The following is an 18,246-nucleotide window of genomic DNA, read 5'->3' as shown; positions in this document are numbered from 1 at the left end:
TATGTTACATTTATACAGCCTGCAAGAGTTTGTAAAGATGTACAAATTTAATTTCTGTGGTGTTGATTATTTAATGTTACATCTCATTTGATATTTGTGCCTGAGACCATTTAGTTTGATATTATGCAGTCTGGTGATATTTTTTGATGATGTATGTTTAAAAATTCTCTCAATATATATGTTATTAAAATTAACTTTTTTACAGTGCTCAGCTAAGGAACTTTGAGAAAACACTTATTAATGCCTATTACGTTTGTACATTCAGGGTTTCTCTGAAGTTGCCTATGGAAAAAATATTAGAGTTCTCTTTTGATGGCATATTAACCTCAACTAGGGAGGCTTCTACACTTTTGAAATTTCCAATGCCATTTAGCTGTCTTGTGTCCTTTCCAGAATCCAATGATCTATCTGTTCATCTAATTCAGATGGTTTATGGTCTTCTGAATCCCGTGGTCCTGCCAATGATGTTTAGTTCCATGAACTACCCTTAAGTCAAGGATTATCTCATCAGGAATGCCCTTTATTGAATCGAATCTAAAACAAATCAAGGCACAGGTGAATGGAGTTATGTTCCAGGTATTTTTCAATGAGTTTAAGAGAGCATCTTACTCATAGGTGAAGTGGAAGATTCATGTGCTTAATTCATACTGAATTGATTTAAAATCAGGAGTAGCTAGGTGAAACTTATTAAACCGTGGTATCAGAATAACCCACTGTTAACCTAAACGAGAGGCCTTGTGAAATTTTGTTGTCCTTTGACAAGCACCAAAGGACCAGGTACAAGCTATAAACTTATAAACTAAAATTGAATAACCTTTGTAGGATTAGAAAGTCCATTTACAAAGAGACAGATCTTTTGGTTAAAGGCCATTCAGTGTAGAAAAAATTGCAAACTAAGTTGCTTGGAAGCTAGGATTGACTCACTTGATACCCCAAATCTTTGGACCTGACTCAGGTGTTTTAGCACAGAATATTACAATCCTACCAATGAACTCTAGGATGCAAGGAAACACCTAAGAGTATTGCATAAGCAGTAGTGGGAGAGAACGAGGACAAAGTTCCGCATGATGCAGGAGATTTGGAAGGGACAGATTTAGAGGAAGTTGCTTACTGCATCAAAACTTCTTTAAAAGACCTTCCTACATTCTCGAGAGACGTTCCAGAGCACTTGGAATAATCAAAATCTACAGCAAAGGGCAAGATTTACCTGCATAGGGAGAAGGAAGAGAAATAGAGGAATGACCAATGGTATTAGAACACAGTTCTAAGACCTTTCATATAGGAGCTTGAAGAGATGAAGACAATTCTGGTTGCATCAAAAGAAACAGATATGATAGGTTCCCTCATAACATTGTAACAAGCTATGGAGTTCTGAAAGATCTAAATGAGGGTGTTGGTTAATAATTGGGAGTCTTTCAGAAAGGAATCTGAGAGACTAGACTACCATAGAAAATCCTAATCATTGACAAGATTGGATGAGGATAAAATGGAATCAACAGCCAACCCCTGACAAGCTTGAGCAGTCTAGATCTTCTCACTCAAAGGAAAACTTATTGGAAGGCTGCTTGCTGGAGGGGTGGTTGTTCCTGCTTATTGGCATTTTAAATAATGCTATGTACAGTATGGTGATACTTATATGAGGGCATATTAAAGTTGTGTAGTATGGTAACATTCACTTCAATATATTATGCTAATATATAAGAATGTTTGGCTGGGAAATACTCTAAAAACTCATTTAGATAAATAAATTGAAAGCATGGTAAATCGAAGCCCTTAACTGAGACCATAAGTTCCATGCATTAAAGCATTATTGAACAAGAAATGAAAATTGAAAGAAATGTGATGCTTACTAGAAGACAATATAGGTATACTGAATTATAAAAGATAGAAAGATAAAACATTAAATATGACTACACATTATATAGTGGACAGATGTGTAAGATTTCAATATAAATTGATTGCAGAATAAGAATCACCTATAGACATGAGCTGTTAAGAAGAGATAAATGTGTTGGCAAAAAATATAGTCTACCTAAATAAGCTGTGATGAGAGTGGATAACTTTGACATTAGTTTATTTTGATTAGCTTACATTACAAAAGTGGCTTATGGAATGGTTACAATATGATAAAATTGAAAGGTGGAAAAGTTACTAGCATTTCGCATATTTCTATGCCATGATGCATTTATTACATGATATAGCATATAGAATGTTAGCTTAACCCAAAAGGAGCTCCTTGTGAAGATACAATTTATTTCATAAAAACAAAATAATGGGTGGTTGAGATATATGAATTTAAAATACTCTTTGCCTTAGATAGAATTCTCTGTATGTATTCTGTGTACATGTGATATGAGCATGTATATGTCAGGGTATTGGTCAGATTTATGACCAATAATCTTTCTTAACCTTCATTTGATAGCTATTCACAATCAATTTTCTCACCCATGGGCCTATGTTAACAGCCATAATAGGCTTGCAACATTAGGTGCACAACAGTTTTTAATAAAATCGGAGCTGCTTTTATTATCTATCTATTTTTTTCAATAAATAAAGCCATAGATTGTGATCAAATTTATATTTTATTGCCATGTTGGTGAATGGTAAAAGCTGGTGTTGTAAATGAACCATTGATAAAGCTATGATCCAAGTCTTTAGATTATCAAAAAGAAGCGTTCTATGTCAATTAATTGCTCTGCAGATATGTTTTTCTTTGTTTACATGGAGACAGTATTAGGTGCATCATATCGAATGAAACAATTTCCAACTACTTTTTGGTATTTTGGGAAAATAATTTGAATTAAACAATAATTAATGTCAGGAAGATAACTTTCTCTAATATGCCTAGGAGAATGTCAGAACTTACAAGGGTTTTACTTTTACTTTCATTCTTTCACATATTCTTCATTTACTAAATTCTCTCATCTATCTTTCAGGTGCAAAATTTGATAGAGCGTTGTTTACAACTATACATGAATGAAAGGGAAGTGATAAACACTCTTTTAAATCAGGCTAAAATAGAACCAGGCTTTACTGGACTTGGTATGCTTCTTGTTGCGTACTGTTTTTTATAGGCTAGGTTGTATTATGTCTAAAGTTTTCATGTTTACATAGATAAGTATAATTGCTCTTTTATAAGATGTGATCATAATGCAAATATAAATAGAGGGGAAAAGCTTGTGCAACAAGTTCCGTAGGCAACAAAACATCCCAAAAATACATTTTATAGTTAACCTTGAATTTAGATTGGAATACACAGTAGATAATCTGACTATTTAGATGACCCAATACATGGAGTATGAGGAGACCATGGCTCATCCTCAAGCACACAAGCTGAAATCCAAAGCCTTAGTAAAAGCTGTTGTTGTATGGATGTTATACAGTTGTACTATATGAGCACAGAGGGATGCAACAGATGTAGCTATTTGATTCTTATGTACCTATGGTTGATTTGATTATGCATTTCATTTTTTAAAGCTTATTGTCAATAACATTTTCAAATGTGACAGGCAGTAATAGGTGGATTTCTTCTCTCTCCAGGTAGTCAGGTCTTAAAATCATAAAACAAATCCAGTTTTGTGTTAAAATGGTATTTTCACCATTAAGAATGCCTCAGTGGGACATCTTAGCTCCTTGGATGCCAAGATGTAGTAGAATGCCTGTGAGATACAGGTAACCATTAAAAATAAAAACTTGTAGAAGTGCTCTTTAAATGAGAGACAGGCACCATGAAAGTGGTCATCAAGACATACAAATCTATCTGAAAGCCTCAATGGAAACAAGCTTGAGACAACCGTTTCAACAATAGGCTGAAGAAAATCTTGTATAATAGAAATGGCAGTGTGGGATGGACATAGGACCCATCACAAATTTCCAGACTCAATAAAGAAGATGCCTGTGAACTGATTTTTTGTTTAGTTGACTAGCTGACATATTTTGAATGACTCTAACGGAAAAGTTCTAAAATCTCATGTAATTGAAGGAACTGCCCAACAAATTGAGATATAACTCTTGAAACAACTCAAATTGGGAACTGGGAACAATCCAAAATTTTTGCGTTACCTGGTTTTTAAAGCAATAGAAGAGCGAGTCTCTTCTAATATGATTACTCATGCAAATATTCAATTTGAAATATCTTATTTTTTTCTTTGTTATTAATGCATCTCACTTTTAGACATCTTAACTTGGGTGCTTTTTTGTTTGGTCATGAAGATAATTTTATGTTTTAATTTTGGGCCTCATCTTAGAACATAGAGCAAATGGAAAAAGTTTCTCAACAAATTTTTGAACAGAAAACATTGATCCTATCATATTTTAATATGGTACATGATTAAGGAAGACGGCCAAAACACTTTGCAAGCATGTAGGGTTGGCAGCATAGTTTTAAGGCTCGTGGACTCGCCACGGACTCGCAAGTCCATGGGAGCCACGAGTCGACTCGTCAAGGACTCGCGAGGCGAGTCCATCTGAAAGACTCGCGAGTCTTTTGCAAGGACTCACGCGAGTCTTTTGCACAGAATCGCGAGTCTTTCAGATAGACTCGCGCAACCCAAGAAAAACGTCATGCAAGCTTTAAAAGTGATTTTTTAAAAAAAAATTTCCCCTCATTTGGCATTCTTGCTTGGTTATGACAGGTTTGTCCTAGCTACCACTTGCAGCTCAAGGCTTGAAAAATTGAGCTATATTAGGAGAAATACAAAGAGGAAGATGTAGTCTTCTCTTTGGTTTGTTCATTGTTGTTTTTCACATTTGGAGTTGGACATATCATTATATGTAATTTTGTAAACATTTATAAACTTATGCTGCTATTATACATTTTAGAGTTGAAACTATGAGTATGAATGATGAAATTTCAAATATTGCGTATTTGTAGATCATATGACATGTATAATGTTTCAATTATGGCTCTTATGTTCTCTAAATGCATTAATTTATTTATGTTTTTTTGTAAAACTACGGTTTTTTCTTTTGCCGAGTCCTTGCTGAGTCTTTTGCGAGCCTTTCACAAGTCCGAGTCCGAGTCCAAATTTTTGGTTTGGCGAGACCGAGTTTTAAAACTTTGGTTGGCAAGAGTTCAAAATGGTCTGAATGTCCATGCCACTAAGAAAGTACACATGGAAATATTGTGGTGTCCTACACTTTTAATGAAATGGAGTGGGTCTCAAAATCCAAAATTGAGCTCATACACAACCTTAAAAGGGCCACGTTGGAAAGACTAAGAAATGAGCAGGCAAAGGTGAGGCTGGGCATTTGGATGAAGCAAATTATATTCTAGATGGAAAGTTGAATAGGTAGGATGAGACAGAAAAAGTAGTAAAGGGAGTGATGAATATATTTCATGTAAGGTTCACTGGAAATGATGCAGGAAAAACTAACAAGTTAACCTCTCACAGTTTTTTAAATGGTGGTTTCTCTACTCATGGTCTCATTGATCCATTATTAGTTGTATTCTAGATGTTTGTTGAGAGTTTGAAAATGAGGAACAAAGACATATGAGATTGGAGTAGATTAAAGGATCAACTTATGGAGTTGTTGGTTTACGTTGTCTTGGACACCAGCCTTGTTAGCAAGACCAGGTTGCCTAACACAAGCGATTGAGCCAACTTTATGGGGCTGTTGTTGTCAGGCCTAACCCATGTTGTTGACTGTGAAGGTAAGCTTGAGAGTGACAAAGTAGGACAATAAATTGGAAAAATCTCAGGTAGGACTAATACTAGATAATAGGTTGTAGAGGGTAGCTAGTTTGAAAGAATTGGAAGAGTAGCAAGTCCTTAGGGTTGCTTAGTGTCTCCAAAATTCAAATATCTAATTTAATTTGGATGAGTTTGTAACCTACATAAATTTGAACCACATGATAAACTCAAGCAAGCAAACGAAGACACACAAAAGCTAAAATCAAACAACCTATCTACAAATTCAAATTTGCCAAAGAAGCAAGAAGAAAAAAAATCAAATAAACATCTGGATAAACTAAATCCTATCTCATTGGAACTATCTCATTGGAACAACAAACAGCCTACAAGGTAGTTGTTGAAATGAAGGTATATAGACATACTCACTCCTTGTAACTTATTTTTTATGTTTTTATATTCGAGGAAGGTAGTTGATTATCACTCAAATAAATATGTATGCTAGATTTGCCAATAGAAAAAAGGTAAATGAAGACTAAGGTAAGTTGAAGGGGAAACTAACAAATTGAAGGTTGAAAGATAGGAATTATACTGTCTAGAGATATCTCTAATGGGTGCTTTTGTCCTTTGGCTAATTTGCATTTGCTATGATATTCATTGAAATACTTACAAGTTGAATTGAGTGGGCAATAACCTTTTTGCTGTCGTGCACAAGTTCCAATAGGCATGTGCCAAAATATTGCTTTGATACCAATGATTTGGATCCTAGGAGGTCTATGGTATAATTCCACCTTAGTGTAAGATAAAATTATAGATTATTCAAAGGAGAACACAAGATATAGTTGACAAATATACATTCAAATGCACGAAGGACTTTGGCAATAATGTGCTACTTATATTGTATACAAAAATAAATAAGTTATAGTGGATGTTACATATAGCATGGATGAGAATGAAAATTCTTGTGACGAGAAATGTGAAAACATCATATTGGTTTGCCTACAATATTCTTTGTTATTCATTATCCAATGTGAAAGATTGGATTTCTATGTGTACAGTATAGCTACGTTCTCTCAAGCTTCTGAGATGGGGATGGTGAGGGATGGGGGGACACGTTTCTGAGACGACGATTTTTTTTGCCAATTTTGGGGATGGCTAGGGGACGACAAAGGGAACGGCTATATAAACATATGGAAAATTAAAATATATAGGGAAATTCAAAATATTCATATGAAAACATGGATAAAGCATGCACATATTATAGAACCTTAACATATAGGAAGTAGCAGAATCAATTTGTGTTCAATTGAGAGTTAAAGTCAAATTTCTTATAGAATTTGTATATGGTGAAAATGGATAGTGAAAAACAATAATATTGAAAGACTAACAAGGATCAACCACAAAACTCTAGCCTAAAAGCAATCCACCATACACAAATGAAGATACCTAAGACCACAAATAAACAAAATAAATGAAATATACCATATTCACATATCAAGTAGGGTTTCAATCTCCATTTCTTCCTATCTCCATTGATCTTGTTTGATATATTTGCTCTCAGATTTTATGTGTGCACAAGAGCTCAACAAAGAACGGATTGTGGTTGATAGGTTGATCACAAGAAGGCTTGATTGCATAAGATCGATTCGACAATTAGACGATTAGGGTTGATAATGAAGGAAGCATCCTCTTATATAGAGAACACTTTAAGAAATGAAGGGGATACGATTAAGAGATGTAAAGATAAATGGTCGGCTAGGATTAAAGGGTAGGTACATGAAATAATTAAATGATAAAGGGGGTAGGTAAGAGAAGAACTAAGAGATGAATGACATATGTCATGGGTAGAAAAGGTTAATGAATTAATTAAATAAATAAAGATTTATTTAATTAGTAGAGGAAGTGGGATCAATTAAATAAATAAATATTTATTTAATTTAGGAAAAGGACAATTTAAATAAATAAAAGTATTTATTTAAATGAGGAAAGGCTTAGAAGAGGATTAATGAATGAATAGAAGACTTAGGATAGAATAATAAAGATTTATTTAATTAATAGAGGAAGTGGGATCAATTAAATAAATAAAATATCCTTTTAATTTAGGAAAAGGACAATTTAAATAAATAAAAGTATTTATTTAAATGAGGAAAGGCTTAGAAGAGGATTAATGAATTAATTAAATAAATAAGAATTTATTTAATTAATAGAAGACATAGGATAGAATAATTAAATAAATAATTTATTTAATTAGATAGGACAATTTTAGGTGTCTACAGAATTCATTGTCAAAATTCACTGTCAATATGCAGAATTTATAAGGATGTCCCCTAGGCATCCCCTGTCCCTGGGATGGGACGTGTCCTTGGGTAACATAGCAGTATAGTTACAAAATGGTTCACATTCCATAACTGATGTTGACCTGTTATCTGCTGACATGCCATGTGTGCAAGGCTGTTGGCTACACTAATGACTGCTAAGTAGTACTTGAAGAGCTGCAATTCTGTGTGCAAAAGCACACAATGTCATAGATGCTTGCATGCTAGTGCAAAGTGTTGTAGCTACTTGCACAAGGTTCCCTTAGGCTTGCACGGTTGTGTTCTGATCACAAGGTCATCGCGACACAACCTCATTTGGTAATGATGTGGGGTCAAATCAAAGAACACCTAGGGTGATGGGAGAAAACAAAATTCCGTTATGCATATCTCTCCACCTTGGTGAACTTGTTTTTAGTTTTTTTTATTTTTGTCATAAATTAGGTTGTGTGATGCCACACTATAACCAACATTACATTTGTTCATTGGTACTAGGGGAAGGAGGGTCAAAGACTCTTTGATCTTGTTGGCAATCCTTAATCAAAGGCTAGGTATCTCATTGTCATAAGTGCCACTGCCAAAGAAGCTTCTTGATGTCTGTATCTACAGTGGATAAGTCCACAACTCTATTAGCATGGAAATAATTTGTTATTTTGTTCCTTAGTTTTCTTTTTGACCTCTAAAAAACCCAAGACAAAGGAGCAAGAGGAGCAATGTTAGTCAACCGAATTTGAAAGGGCCTCAATCATCCTAAATCGCAGCTTTAATATGACCTAAATTTCCCTATATATTTCAATTTTCCCTATTTTTATATAGCCGTCTCCTAGTTGTCCCCAAAATTGGCCAAAAAAATTGGCTTTTTTGGAAACGTTTCCCCCCGTCCCGTGCCATCCCCGTCTCGGAAGCTCGAGATAACATAGTTATACTGTACATATAGACATCCAATCTTTCACATTGGATAATGAATAATAGAATATTGTAGGCAAACCAATATGATATTTTCAACTCTTCTCGTCATGAGAATTTTCATTCTCATCCTTTCTATATGTAACATCCATTATAACTTATTTATTTTTGTATACAATAGAAGTAGCACATTATTGCCAAAAGTCTTTCGTGCATTTGATTGTCAACTAGTCAACTATATCTTGTGTTCTACTTTGAATATTCTATAATTTTATCTTTCACTAAGGTGGGATTATCGCATAGACCTCCTAGGATCCAAGTCATTGGTATCAAAGCAATATTTTGGCACATGCCTATTAAAACTTGTGCACGACAGCAAAAGGGAGGTTGCCCATTCAATTCAACTTGTAAGTATCTCAATGAATATCATAGCAAGTGCAAATTAGCCAATGGACAAAAGCACCTATCAATGATAAATAAAAATTGTCGTCTTGGAAACCTGTCCACCCATCCCTGTCCAATGCAAACAAATATATAATTAAAATATTATACACTATTTTTAAAATTATAACTATTATGCACTATTATAGATGGCACTTTGACAGGGAAGGAGTGAACCCCTATAGTTTATAATTTATATTATAAAGTAGTTTTTAAATTTACACTACCATAGACTATTATATTAAATTATAAATATGTAAAATATATATATGTGTGTGTGTGTGTGTGTTCACACACAGACATATATTTGCTACATACAATTCATTATATGAGAAATATATCCAAAGTGCTCCATGAAATAAATCTGAATGATAACAAACAAGCTTTACATAGTTTCAATAAAACAACCTCCAACACATAATCATTAACATTTGAGGTATTGCCAAAACCAATGGCTTGCTAATCTTTTATTTCAACTAAATGAACGCCTTTTGTTGAATTTACCGTGTAAAGGACTTACCAATTGCCATTATGAAATAGAAACCATTGTAATTGTGGAATATGATTTGATAAGCTTTCTAAAATATAGAATTAACCCTACAAAACTCCTTGCCTCAATCAGAATGAAAGTCTTGGATCATTTCTAAATGGCTTCCACTTTTAAATTCCTAACAGTAGCAGGAGCGCTGTCTGATAAGTTTTGATCTCATTTACTCATAGACTTAGCTAATATGTGTATTTGGTGAGCCCTATTAAAAAGTTAACTGAATATTTATAGACTTAGCTAATATGTGTATTTGGTGAGCCCTGTTAAAAAGTTAACTGAATATTTGCCTATGTAGAACAACATAAAATTATTTTCTACAATTCATGGATTAAACTCTATTTTATTTTCTCTCTATATCTCTATGCTATGGAAATGCCCCAACTTAAAAAAAATAGTTTTTCTCTTTTTCTACAATTCTTTACCTATGTTACCCCGAGTTTCCGGGACGGGGACGGCGGGGGGACGGCAAAGGGGACGGCTATATAAAATATAGAGAAAATTTAAAACATATAGTGAAATTTTAAAGGTTCATATGAAAAATAGATAAAGCATGTATATATACATTATATTCATATGAAAACATGGATAAAGCAAGTATATGTACATTATAGAACCTTAACATACCACATTTGTGTTCAGAATTCATTATCAATACTCAATATGCATTCATAATTGAAAATACATTGTTAATATGCCAACACTTGTTTGCATGTAGTTCATTGTTTATTTCTGGTTGAAGGATATTTTGATAGTCTTCCATGTCTATTATGACCTACAACCGCTTCTTTATCAATTACAAAGTTTTGGATGTTTGTGAAATTCTGTACCAAGCTGTTATTCATATTTCTGAGTGCTTTTGGCTATGATTCAGACCTGTTTACCTTTTATAATTGTGAAAAGTCCAATATTGCAGACCTACAACCACGTTTTTACGCACTACCGCGTTCTAAGTGTGTGTGAAATCTATTACCAGGCTGCTGCTCATTATTTCTAAGTGCTTTTGGAAGTGATTCAGACATGTTTACCCATCATATTAATGAAAATCCAATTTTATAGACCTATAATAAAATAAAAAAATGTTTTTTTGAGCATTTGAGTCTTTTTTTGTTTTTTAAATATGCTGGGAAAAGGGGGACAGCTGGCCGTCCCTGGGACGGGGGGACGTCCCCAAACCATATTGGGGACAAGGGGACGTCCCCTTTGAGAGTCACTGCCGTCCCCAAGTTTCCAGGATGTTTCCCACAAATTTTGCAATTTTGGGGATGGCAGGGGGACGTCCCCTAGCCGTCCCCAAGTCCCCGAAACGTCCCTGGTATGAGGATGGGGGATTTTAACCCGGGGACGCGTCCCCGGGTTACGTAGTTTCTTTACGCTTTCTTAAAAATCCGACTTTTTCAAAAAATCTTATACTTGCCAATTTTTTCCCCAAATGATTTCTGCTGCTATGCTTACAACAACTTCCGCATCTCTACTGTTTGTATCCTCCATGTATTTATCATCCATGAATGTTTCTATTTATTCACTCCCAGTCAATTTGTACATACTAGCATATTCCTCTGAATATACCTAGTGTATTACATAGTAACATGTAGAGTGGTAGGCTAAAGAACAATGCTCTTCAGTCTGTTGAACAGTATAATGTGAGTGGTTACCATTTTTACAGCTCTGCATGTTGAAGTTGCTACTGCACATTGGGGTGGCAATGGATATATGTTTGCAAAGGACTGAAGTGATGATATGTAAGCAAAAGTGCAGTTTCTCAATATAAGACACAGGAACACTCCTATGGTTCCAAACTTGGAAAATAGGAATTGCTGTCTTTGGAAACTCAGGACGCTCTTGTTTTTGGTCACAGTCCAACTATATTTCAGTAAAATTACACAAGGATGCAACCGACAAGTTTAAACAAGGTATACAGACTTGAAGACAGATTGAATTCTCAGAAAGCAGGAGCAGGGGACTCCAAGAACTAGAGACAGCTACAGTATAAAACAAAACAGTCGGGAAAAGACAAAACAAGTAAGCACAATGAGCTGTTGCATGCACACCTAACACATCAAAAAACAGAAAATGAACTTGGCAAAATAGACAATTAAAGTAGAAGAATGGTGCCAAAAGAATATAAAAGTAAGCATATGCAGACGGAAAAATCATCTTGAAGTGTAGGTTTTACATATCTTGACAGAATAAGAAGTAAATTTGCAATGTGTTAAGTAGATTACCAGGAACTTGGAAGACATCTGAAGCTATTAGTTGAATTATAATAACTTACTAGTAGCTATAAGCGGGAATATAAAGGGTTGCTAAAGGCCATATTGACAGCTTCTACAGCAGCTGTAAGAACCTCAAAAGGCCCTCAACTAAGACAACTAACGTTTTGCTGAACCTGTTGTGTTTCAAGTGTGTTCTTTGCAAATAATGACAGCAAATAGAATTTTGACAATCTTAAGCACAAAAAGCAACTAATGGTATTTGCTGGAAATCAATTTATATTCAACAACACTGATCAAACCCTCATTACGTTCGTTCATCATTTATTTAATACTCAAATAAAAATAACAAGAAGCTAGAGAAGAACTGATAAATACCAGTATATTCTGTTAAAACCCTTATTTTCCTGTTGCTGGTCATGCACAGATTTTATGACAGCAAGCTGCAATTTATTTTAAACTGACCCGAAATACTCGCATGTTAGCCCGATGGAAAGACATTGGCAAGGCGTCCCTTCTGGCATTTGTTTCGGAATTTTTGGACGACTCCTCAGCAAAAATCGTACCCTTTCAAGGAAGAAAGGTATGGCAGATCAACAAGCTGTACATACACAAAACCCCCATCTGTCACACACTTATTCCTGCCTCTGTTCTGACTCTGCGGCTGAAATCAATCTTTTGCATAAAAATTAATAAACCCCTTTCCAATCTGTCCAATCTTGGTTTCTGGATAAAACCAACTGAAAGAGCAAGATCAGCTGATATTTCACAACCTCTGATGCTGTTGCACAAGAATCCCACGTTTTCCTTTACCGATACCTCTGATCACTGCAGAAGAATCTTCTGCTGAAACCCTAGGCCAAAACTCCTCTCAAAGCTCCAAACAAAAATATCAAAACTTAGCATAATGAAAAAGAAGACCTAAAATCTTCTTTAATCTTCTCCATTTAGGGTTGGCACGATTCCCAAGAAAGGTGCGACTTGGCCTTTAATGATGTTTTAACTTTTATTATTTATTTTTGACTATTGAAGTGTCAAAAATAAATCATCTTCCATTTAATATAAAAATTGGCCCCATCTGATGATAAATAGACCCTCACTTAAGTTATAACTTAAAGTGACTTTTTAAAACATTAAAACATTAAAGTTCGCCATTTAATATTTAATTAAAAATAATTAAATATTAATATCTCTCTAAGTATTCATCAGAAATGCCTGTCGTCTGAACTGGAGACTGCCAAACCATAATTTGTCCTTGCCCAACCTACTGGCTATAAATAGCAGGACTGCTAAAAATAGAAAGTATCTCAAACGGAGTCCTGCAGACCTCAAACGAAGACCTGACCTGGAATGCTTGCTCTGAAGGTGGTGAATCAAACTCTGGAGGACCCTCTACCCAACCTCATCAACCTACGAGGGTCAGTGATAGGCTAATCTACTCAGCTGACAGATGTCAACTAGAAGGGGACATCACAGTCCGCCCCTCCTGAAATTGCTTGTCCTCAAGCAATCTCAACTCCGGATGCTGTAAAATCTCCTCGCTCTCCCAAGTAGCATCCTCTACCGGCAAATCCTTACATTTCACCAGGTATTCTGTGATAGTTCGTCTCCTGAAATTCCTCTCCCTGAACTCAATGATAGCCTCAGGTACGAGTATCAACTTTCCCTCATCATCCAGGGGTGGTAAGACCGTGGAAGGAACAATACGGTGTCCCAACACCTTTTTGAGACGTGACACATGAAACACATTGTGTACTCTGCTATCTGCCGGTAAATCCAACTCATAAGCCACCTCACCTATACGCCTGGTTACTCTGAAAGGGCCATAATATCGAGGCTTGAGCTTCTCTGCTCCACTTCTCCTGAGAGTAGATTGTCGATAAGGCTGCAACATCAAATACACCATGTCTCCTATCTCAAATGACCTCTCTGTCCTCTTCTGATCAACATATTGTTTTTGCTGATTTTGTGCCTTGGCTATATTTTCCTTAAGAGTCTTCACAATGTCCTGACTCTCCTGTATCATGTCTCCTGCACTAGGCACCCTACTGTCACTTAGCAATAAGTCAATGAAACTGGGAGGTTCATACCCGTACAGTGCTGTAAATGGAGTCATCTGAATGGACATGTGGTGAGTGGTATTGTAACAGTACTCATAGAGGTAAATCCACTTCACCCACGCCTTTTGCTGCCCTGAAATATAGGTCTTGAGGTATCCCTTCACCCATTTGTTAACTATCTTAGTCTGGCCATCAGTCTGAGGGTGGTAACTGGTGCTCGGTGTAAGATCGGTCCCACAGAGTCTGAAAAGCTCCTGCCAAAAGTGGCTCAAAAACCGCGTGTCCCTATCACTGACAATAGTCTGAGGCAACCCATGTAATCTGAATACCTCCCTGAAGAATAACGCTGCTACCTGAATAGCTGAATAAGTGGTGGTGATCGGATAGAAGTGAGCATACTTCGTCAAACGATCCACAACCACAAATATGCAATCACGTCCCTGCGCTCTCGGTAACCCTGTGATGAAATCCATAGACAAACATTCCCACTTCCTGTCAGGAATTGGAAGTGGCTGAAGTAAACCAGCAGGGTATGTATGCTTCTGTTTATTCTGTTGACAAATAGGGCAGTCTCTAACATACTGTAGAACATCCACCTTGAGCCCTTTCCACGTGAAGCGCTCACGCACCTGTCTGTAGGTTTTGAAAAACCCGGGATGTCCTGCTATCGGTTCATCATGACAGAACCGCAGTACCCTACTCCTCAACTCCGATCCTGGGATCAAGTACACTCTCCTCTTGTAAATGATCAATTCATTTACAACTGTATACCTGCTGTCCACTACTGACCCCTCTATCACACCTGTAGCCCAGCTATCCTTGGCATACTCTGCCACTATAATATGCTGCCAATCCTCCGCTATCTGGACCATAGAATTCAGGTGGGGATGATGTGACAAGGCATCTGCAACTACATTCTGTGTGCCTTTGATATAGGAAATATCAAAGTTGTAAGCCTGAAGTTTGCTGACCCACTTTTGTTGCCTGTCATTTAAGTCACGCTGCCCAAGGAAATGTCTCAAACTATTGTGGTCAGTCTTAATGCAAAACTTGCTGCCCACTAAGTATTGTCTAAACTTGGCCAGTGCATGCATTATGGCCAACATTTCCTTATCATAAATGTTGTAAATTCTCTCAGGTCCATTGAGTTTCCTACTCTCATAAGCAATAGGGTGCTTGTCCTGCATAAGCACTGCCCCAATGCCCTCACCAGAGGCATCACATTGTAACTCAAATGACTTTGAGAAGTCAGGTGTAGCAAGTACTGGACATGAAGTCATGAGCTCCTTGAACCTCTCAAAACACTCCTGGCCCTCAGGAGTCCATAAGAAGGCACCCTTTTTCATCAAGTCTGTCAAAGGTGTCGCGCCGACGCGAATAACCGTTAACAAAACGGCGGTAGAAACCACATAGGCCCAAGAACCCACGCAACTAAGTGAGGTTCACTGGAGTAGGCCAATCTACGATAGCACAAATCTTCTCGGGATCCATCCGCACTCCCTCTGCACTGATAATATGGCCCAAGTACAATAACTCAGTCATTCCAAGGTCACATTTGGATTCCTTGGCATACAAGGACTCCCTACTCAGAATGCTCAAAACTGTATCTAGGTGACTGAGGTGCTCCTCCCAAGTACGACTGTAAACCAGTATATCATCAAAGACGCCAATACTGATTTCCTCAACTGATGTCTGAAGACTTTGTTCATTGTGGACTGGAAAGTAGCAGGAGCATTGGTTAGCCCAAATGGCATAACCACAAACTCAAAATGTCCATAATGACAACGAAAAGCAGTCTTCTCAATATCCTGCTCACGAACACTAATCTGGTGATAGCCTGATCTCAAATCAATCTTTGAAAAATAACAGGCCCCATGGAATTCATCTATGAGCTCATCAATACGTGGGATGGGATATCTGTTTTTTATCGTCTGCTTATTAAGGACCCTGTAATCAATACACATCCACAATGTGCCATCCTTCTTCTTCACCAAAACAATTGAAGAAGCAAAGGGGGACTTACTAGGCCGAATATGTCCCATGGCTAGAAGCTCTTGTATGGTTTTCTCTATTTCATCTTTCAGGCGCTTCGGATGTCTATATGGAGTAATCATTACTGGCTTCGCTCCCTCCTCTAGCTCAATGATGTGCTCAAAATCCCTATCTGGTGGCCTCCCTGATGGTATGTCACTGAAAACCTTGCTATGTTTGGTTCTCAGTATCTGAATGTCCGGATGATATTCAACTTTTTGAGCATCCTGCTGTATGGGCATGATCATACACTCTGCTGCCCACTCAGTCTGATCATGGCGTACAAGCCTCTCCATTCGCCTGAGTGTAATCATTCTGAAATTGCTGTCCTTAATCGCTTTCAGCACGTGTTTTCTCATCAATGGTGAAAGACATCTCCATCTCTTGCAAGTCAAGTGTAAACTTGCCTAGTTCATGCAATCACTTCATACCAAGGACCAAATCTGTGTCTCCCATTTGAACCACATAGAAATCAGTCTTGAATTCATAATTGTTTACACGTAATGGGAGTTGTGTAATCATCCTATTACACTTTAAAGTGTAACCATCTGCCACCCTCACACGAATGCCCTCAAACTCTTATGTTTGGATTCCTCTCTTCTCCACCAACCTGGCATCAATAAAGTTATGTGTGGCTCCGGTATCCAGCAATGTAATAACTTTCTGACTAGCAAGTACTCCTCTCATTGTAAATGACCCTTCCTGCTGAATACTCGTGAGAAGTGCTTCCTTAAGGTGCTCATCACCTTCTGCATCCATTTTGTCGAGTCTCGGAGGATCCTGTGTGTCATCTTCAGCCTCTAAATTCTCATAACCAGCAAGCTGACCTTCATGATCAGATTCAAAATCTTCATAATATGCCCACATTACATTGTTTGCCCTGCCCTTAGGCCTCAAAGGACAGTCATGGTTGGCATCATATGGACCTTTGCAATAAAAACAGAGTTTCTTTTGCCTTAAATCGTTAAGTGTCTCCTAATCTAAGGGAGGGGCTGTTGGCTTTGGCTTGTAATCATTTCTAAAGTCTGATTTTTCTTTCCCTTTGCTGAAATTCCTATTATCTTTGAAAAATGTTGATCCTTTTGTCCCAAATTTATTTTGAGTGGCTGTCACATCCATACTCCGTGCCTTTTTAATGGCAAGTAGAAGTGTTGGGGGATCAAATGCCTTTACCCAACCTCTCAAAGGCTCCATGAGTCCCTCTATAAACAACACTACTAATCGTTGATTTGACATGTTATTTACCATGCATGACAGCTTCAAAAACTCTGAAACATACACCTCCAAGTTCTCTGTTTGTTTCAGCTGTGCTAACTCCCGGAAGTATGACTCAGGGTCTTTCTTATCAAACCTCTCAACTAACAAATCAACGAACTCCTGGTAGGTGGTAATCTCATCATGTTGGAGAGTGATGAGTCCATTATGCCACCACTCATGTGTAGTACCGTCCAAGTGTAAGGTTGCAAACTTAATTGCATCCCTTTCAATCATGGGTCTCAGTGTGAAGTATGTATCCAGTTTATGGATCCAAGATCTAGCTGTAATTGCACCGCTGCCATCATAATAAGGTAGGGTGAGTTTGCTTGTGGCAAACTCAAGATCTCTATGTTGGGAACAAGGCCTCCTCTCTTGCCTGTTACTCTCTACCTCCCGTTTTTGCCTCATGAACTGATCAAAATTCAGATTCTGCCTCACATCAGGTGGAAGAAGACTCCACTTATCATGTACCGTCATAACATTATCAACAAAGACAGGTTCTGCCTCAGCTCTGGCATCATCCTCAGGTTCTTCTGCCAAAAAATTAGGCCTTGAAGGCCTATCAATTGTGCGTGTAGCTACCCTATGAGGTCTAGGAATATTGGCTACACTCCTATTGTCCTCTGGTTCTTGATTGTTTCGGTTTGGAGGATTCATACGCTCCATCATGGTGGTGAGTGCCTATAAAGCCTGAGCAACCTGCTGCTGCCCAATGGCCATAGTCCTAAAGAATTCTCTTGTCTCCTCATCCTCAGCTCTGTGACCTCTGGTTGGACTGCCTGTATGCCTTTCACCCACGGTATCTGACCGCCTGTTAAAACTCTGTTCTCCTTCATGAAAGGCTTTGTTGCG

At 37.2% G+C, this 18,246-nt stretch overlaps 1 protein-coding gene across 4 annotated transcripts in view; it reads left to right on the top strand.

Annotated features, from left to right (window-relative positions):
- The window catches only part of LOC131039413 (uncharacterized), a 64,877-nt gene that overhangs the window by 29,186 nt on the left and 17,445 nt on the right, over nt 1-18,246 (top strand). For all 4 annotated transcript variants that reach the window (XM_057972164.2, XM_057972163.2, XM_057972162.2 and 1 more), the window contains exon 3: nt 2,937-3,042. In XM_057972164.2, coding sequence (XP_057828147.1) covers nt 2,937-3,042 — 106 coding nt within the window. The remainder of the gene's footprint in view (nt 1-2,936; nt 3,043-18,246) is intronic.

The sequence above is a fragment of the Cryptomeria japonica genome, chromosome 10, assembly GCF_030272615.1.
Source record: "Cryptomeria japonica chromosome 10, Sugi_1.0, whole genome shotgun sequence".
NCBI classification, from domain to species: Eukaryota; Viridiplantae; Streptophyta; class Pinopsida; order Cupressales; family Cupressaceae; genus Cryptomeria; species Cryptomeria japonica.
The sequence above is the reverse complement of the archived record's forward strand: the minus strand, read 5'-3'. Positions and strand labels throughout refer to the sequence as shown.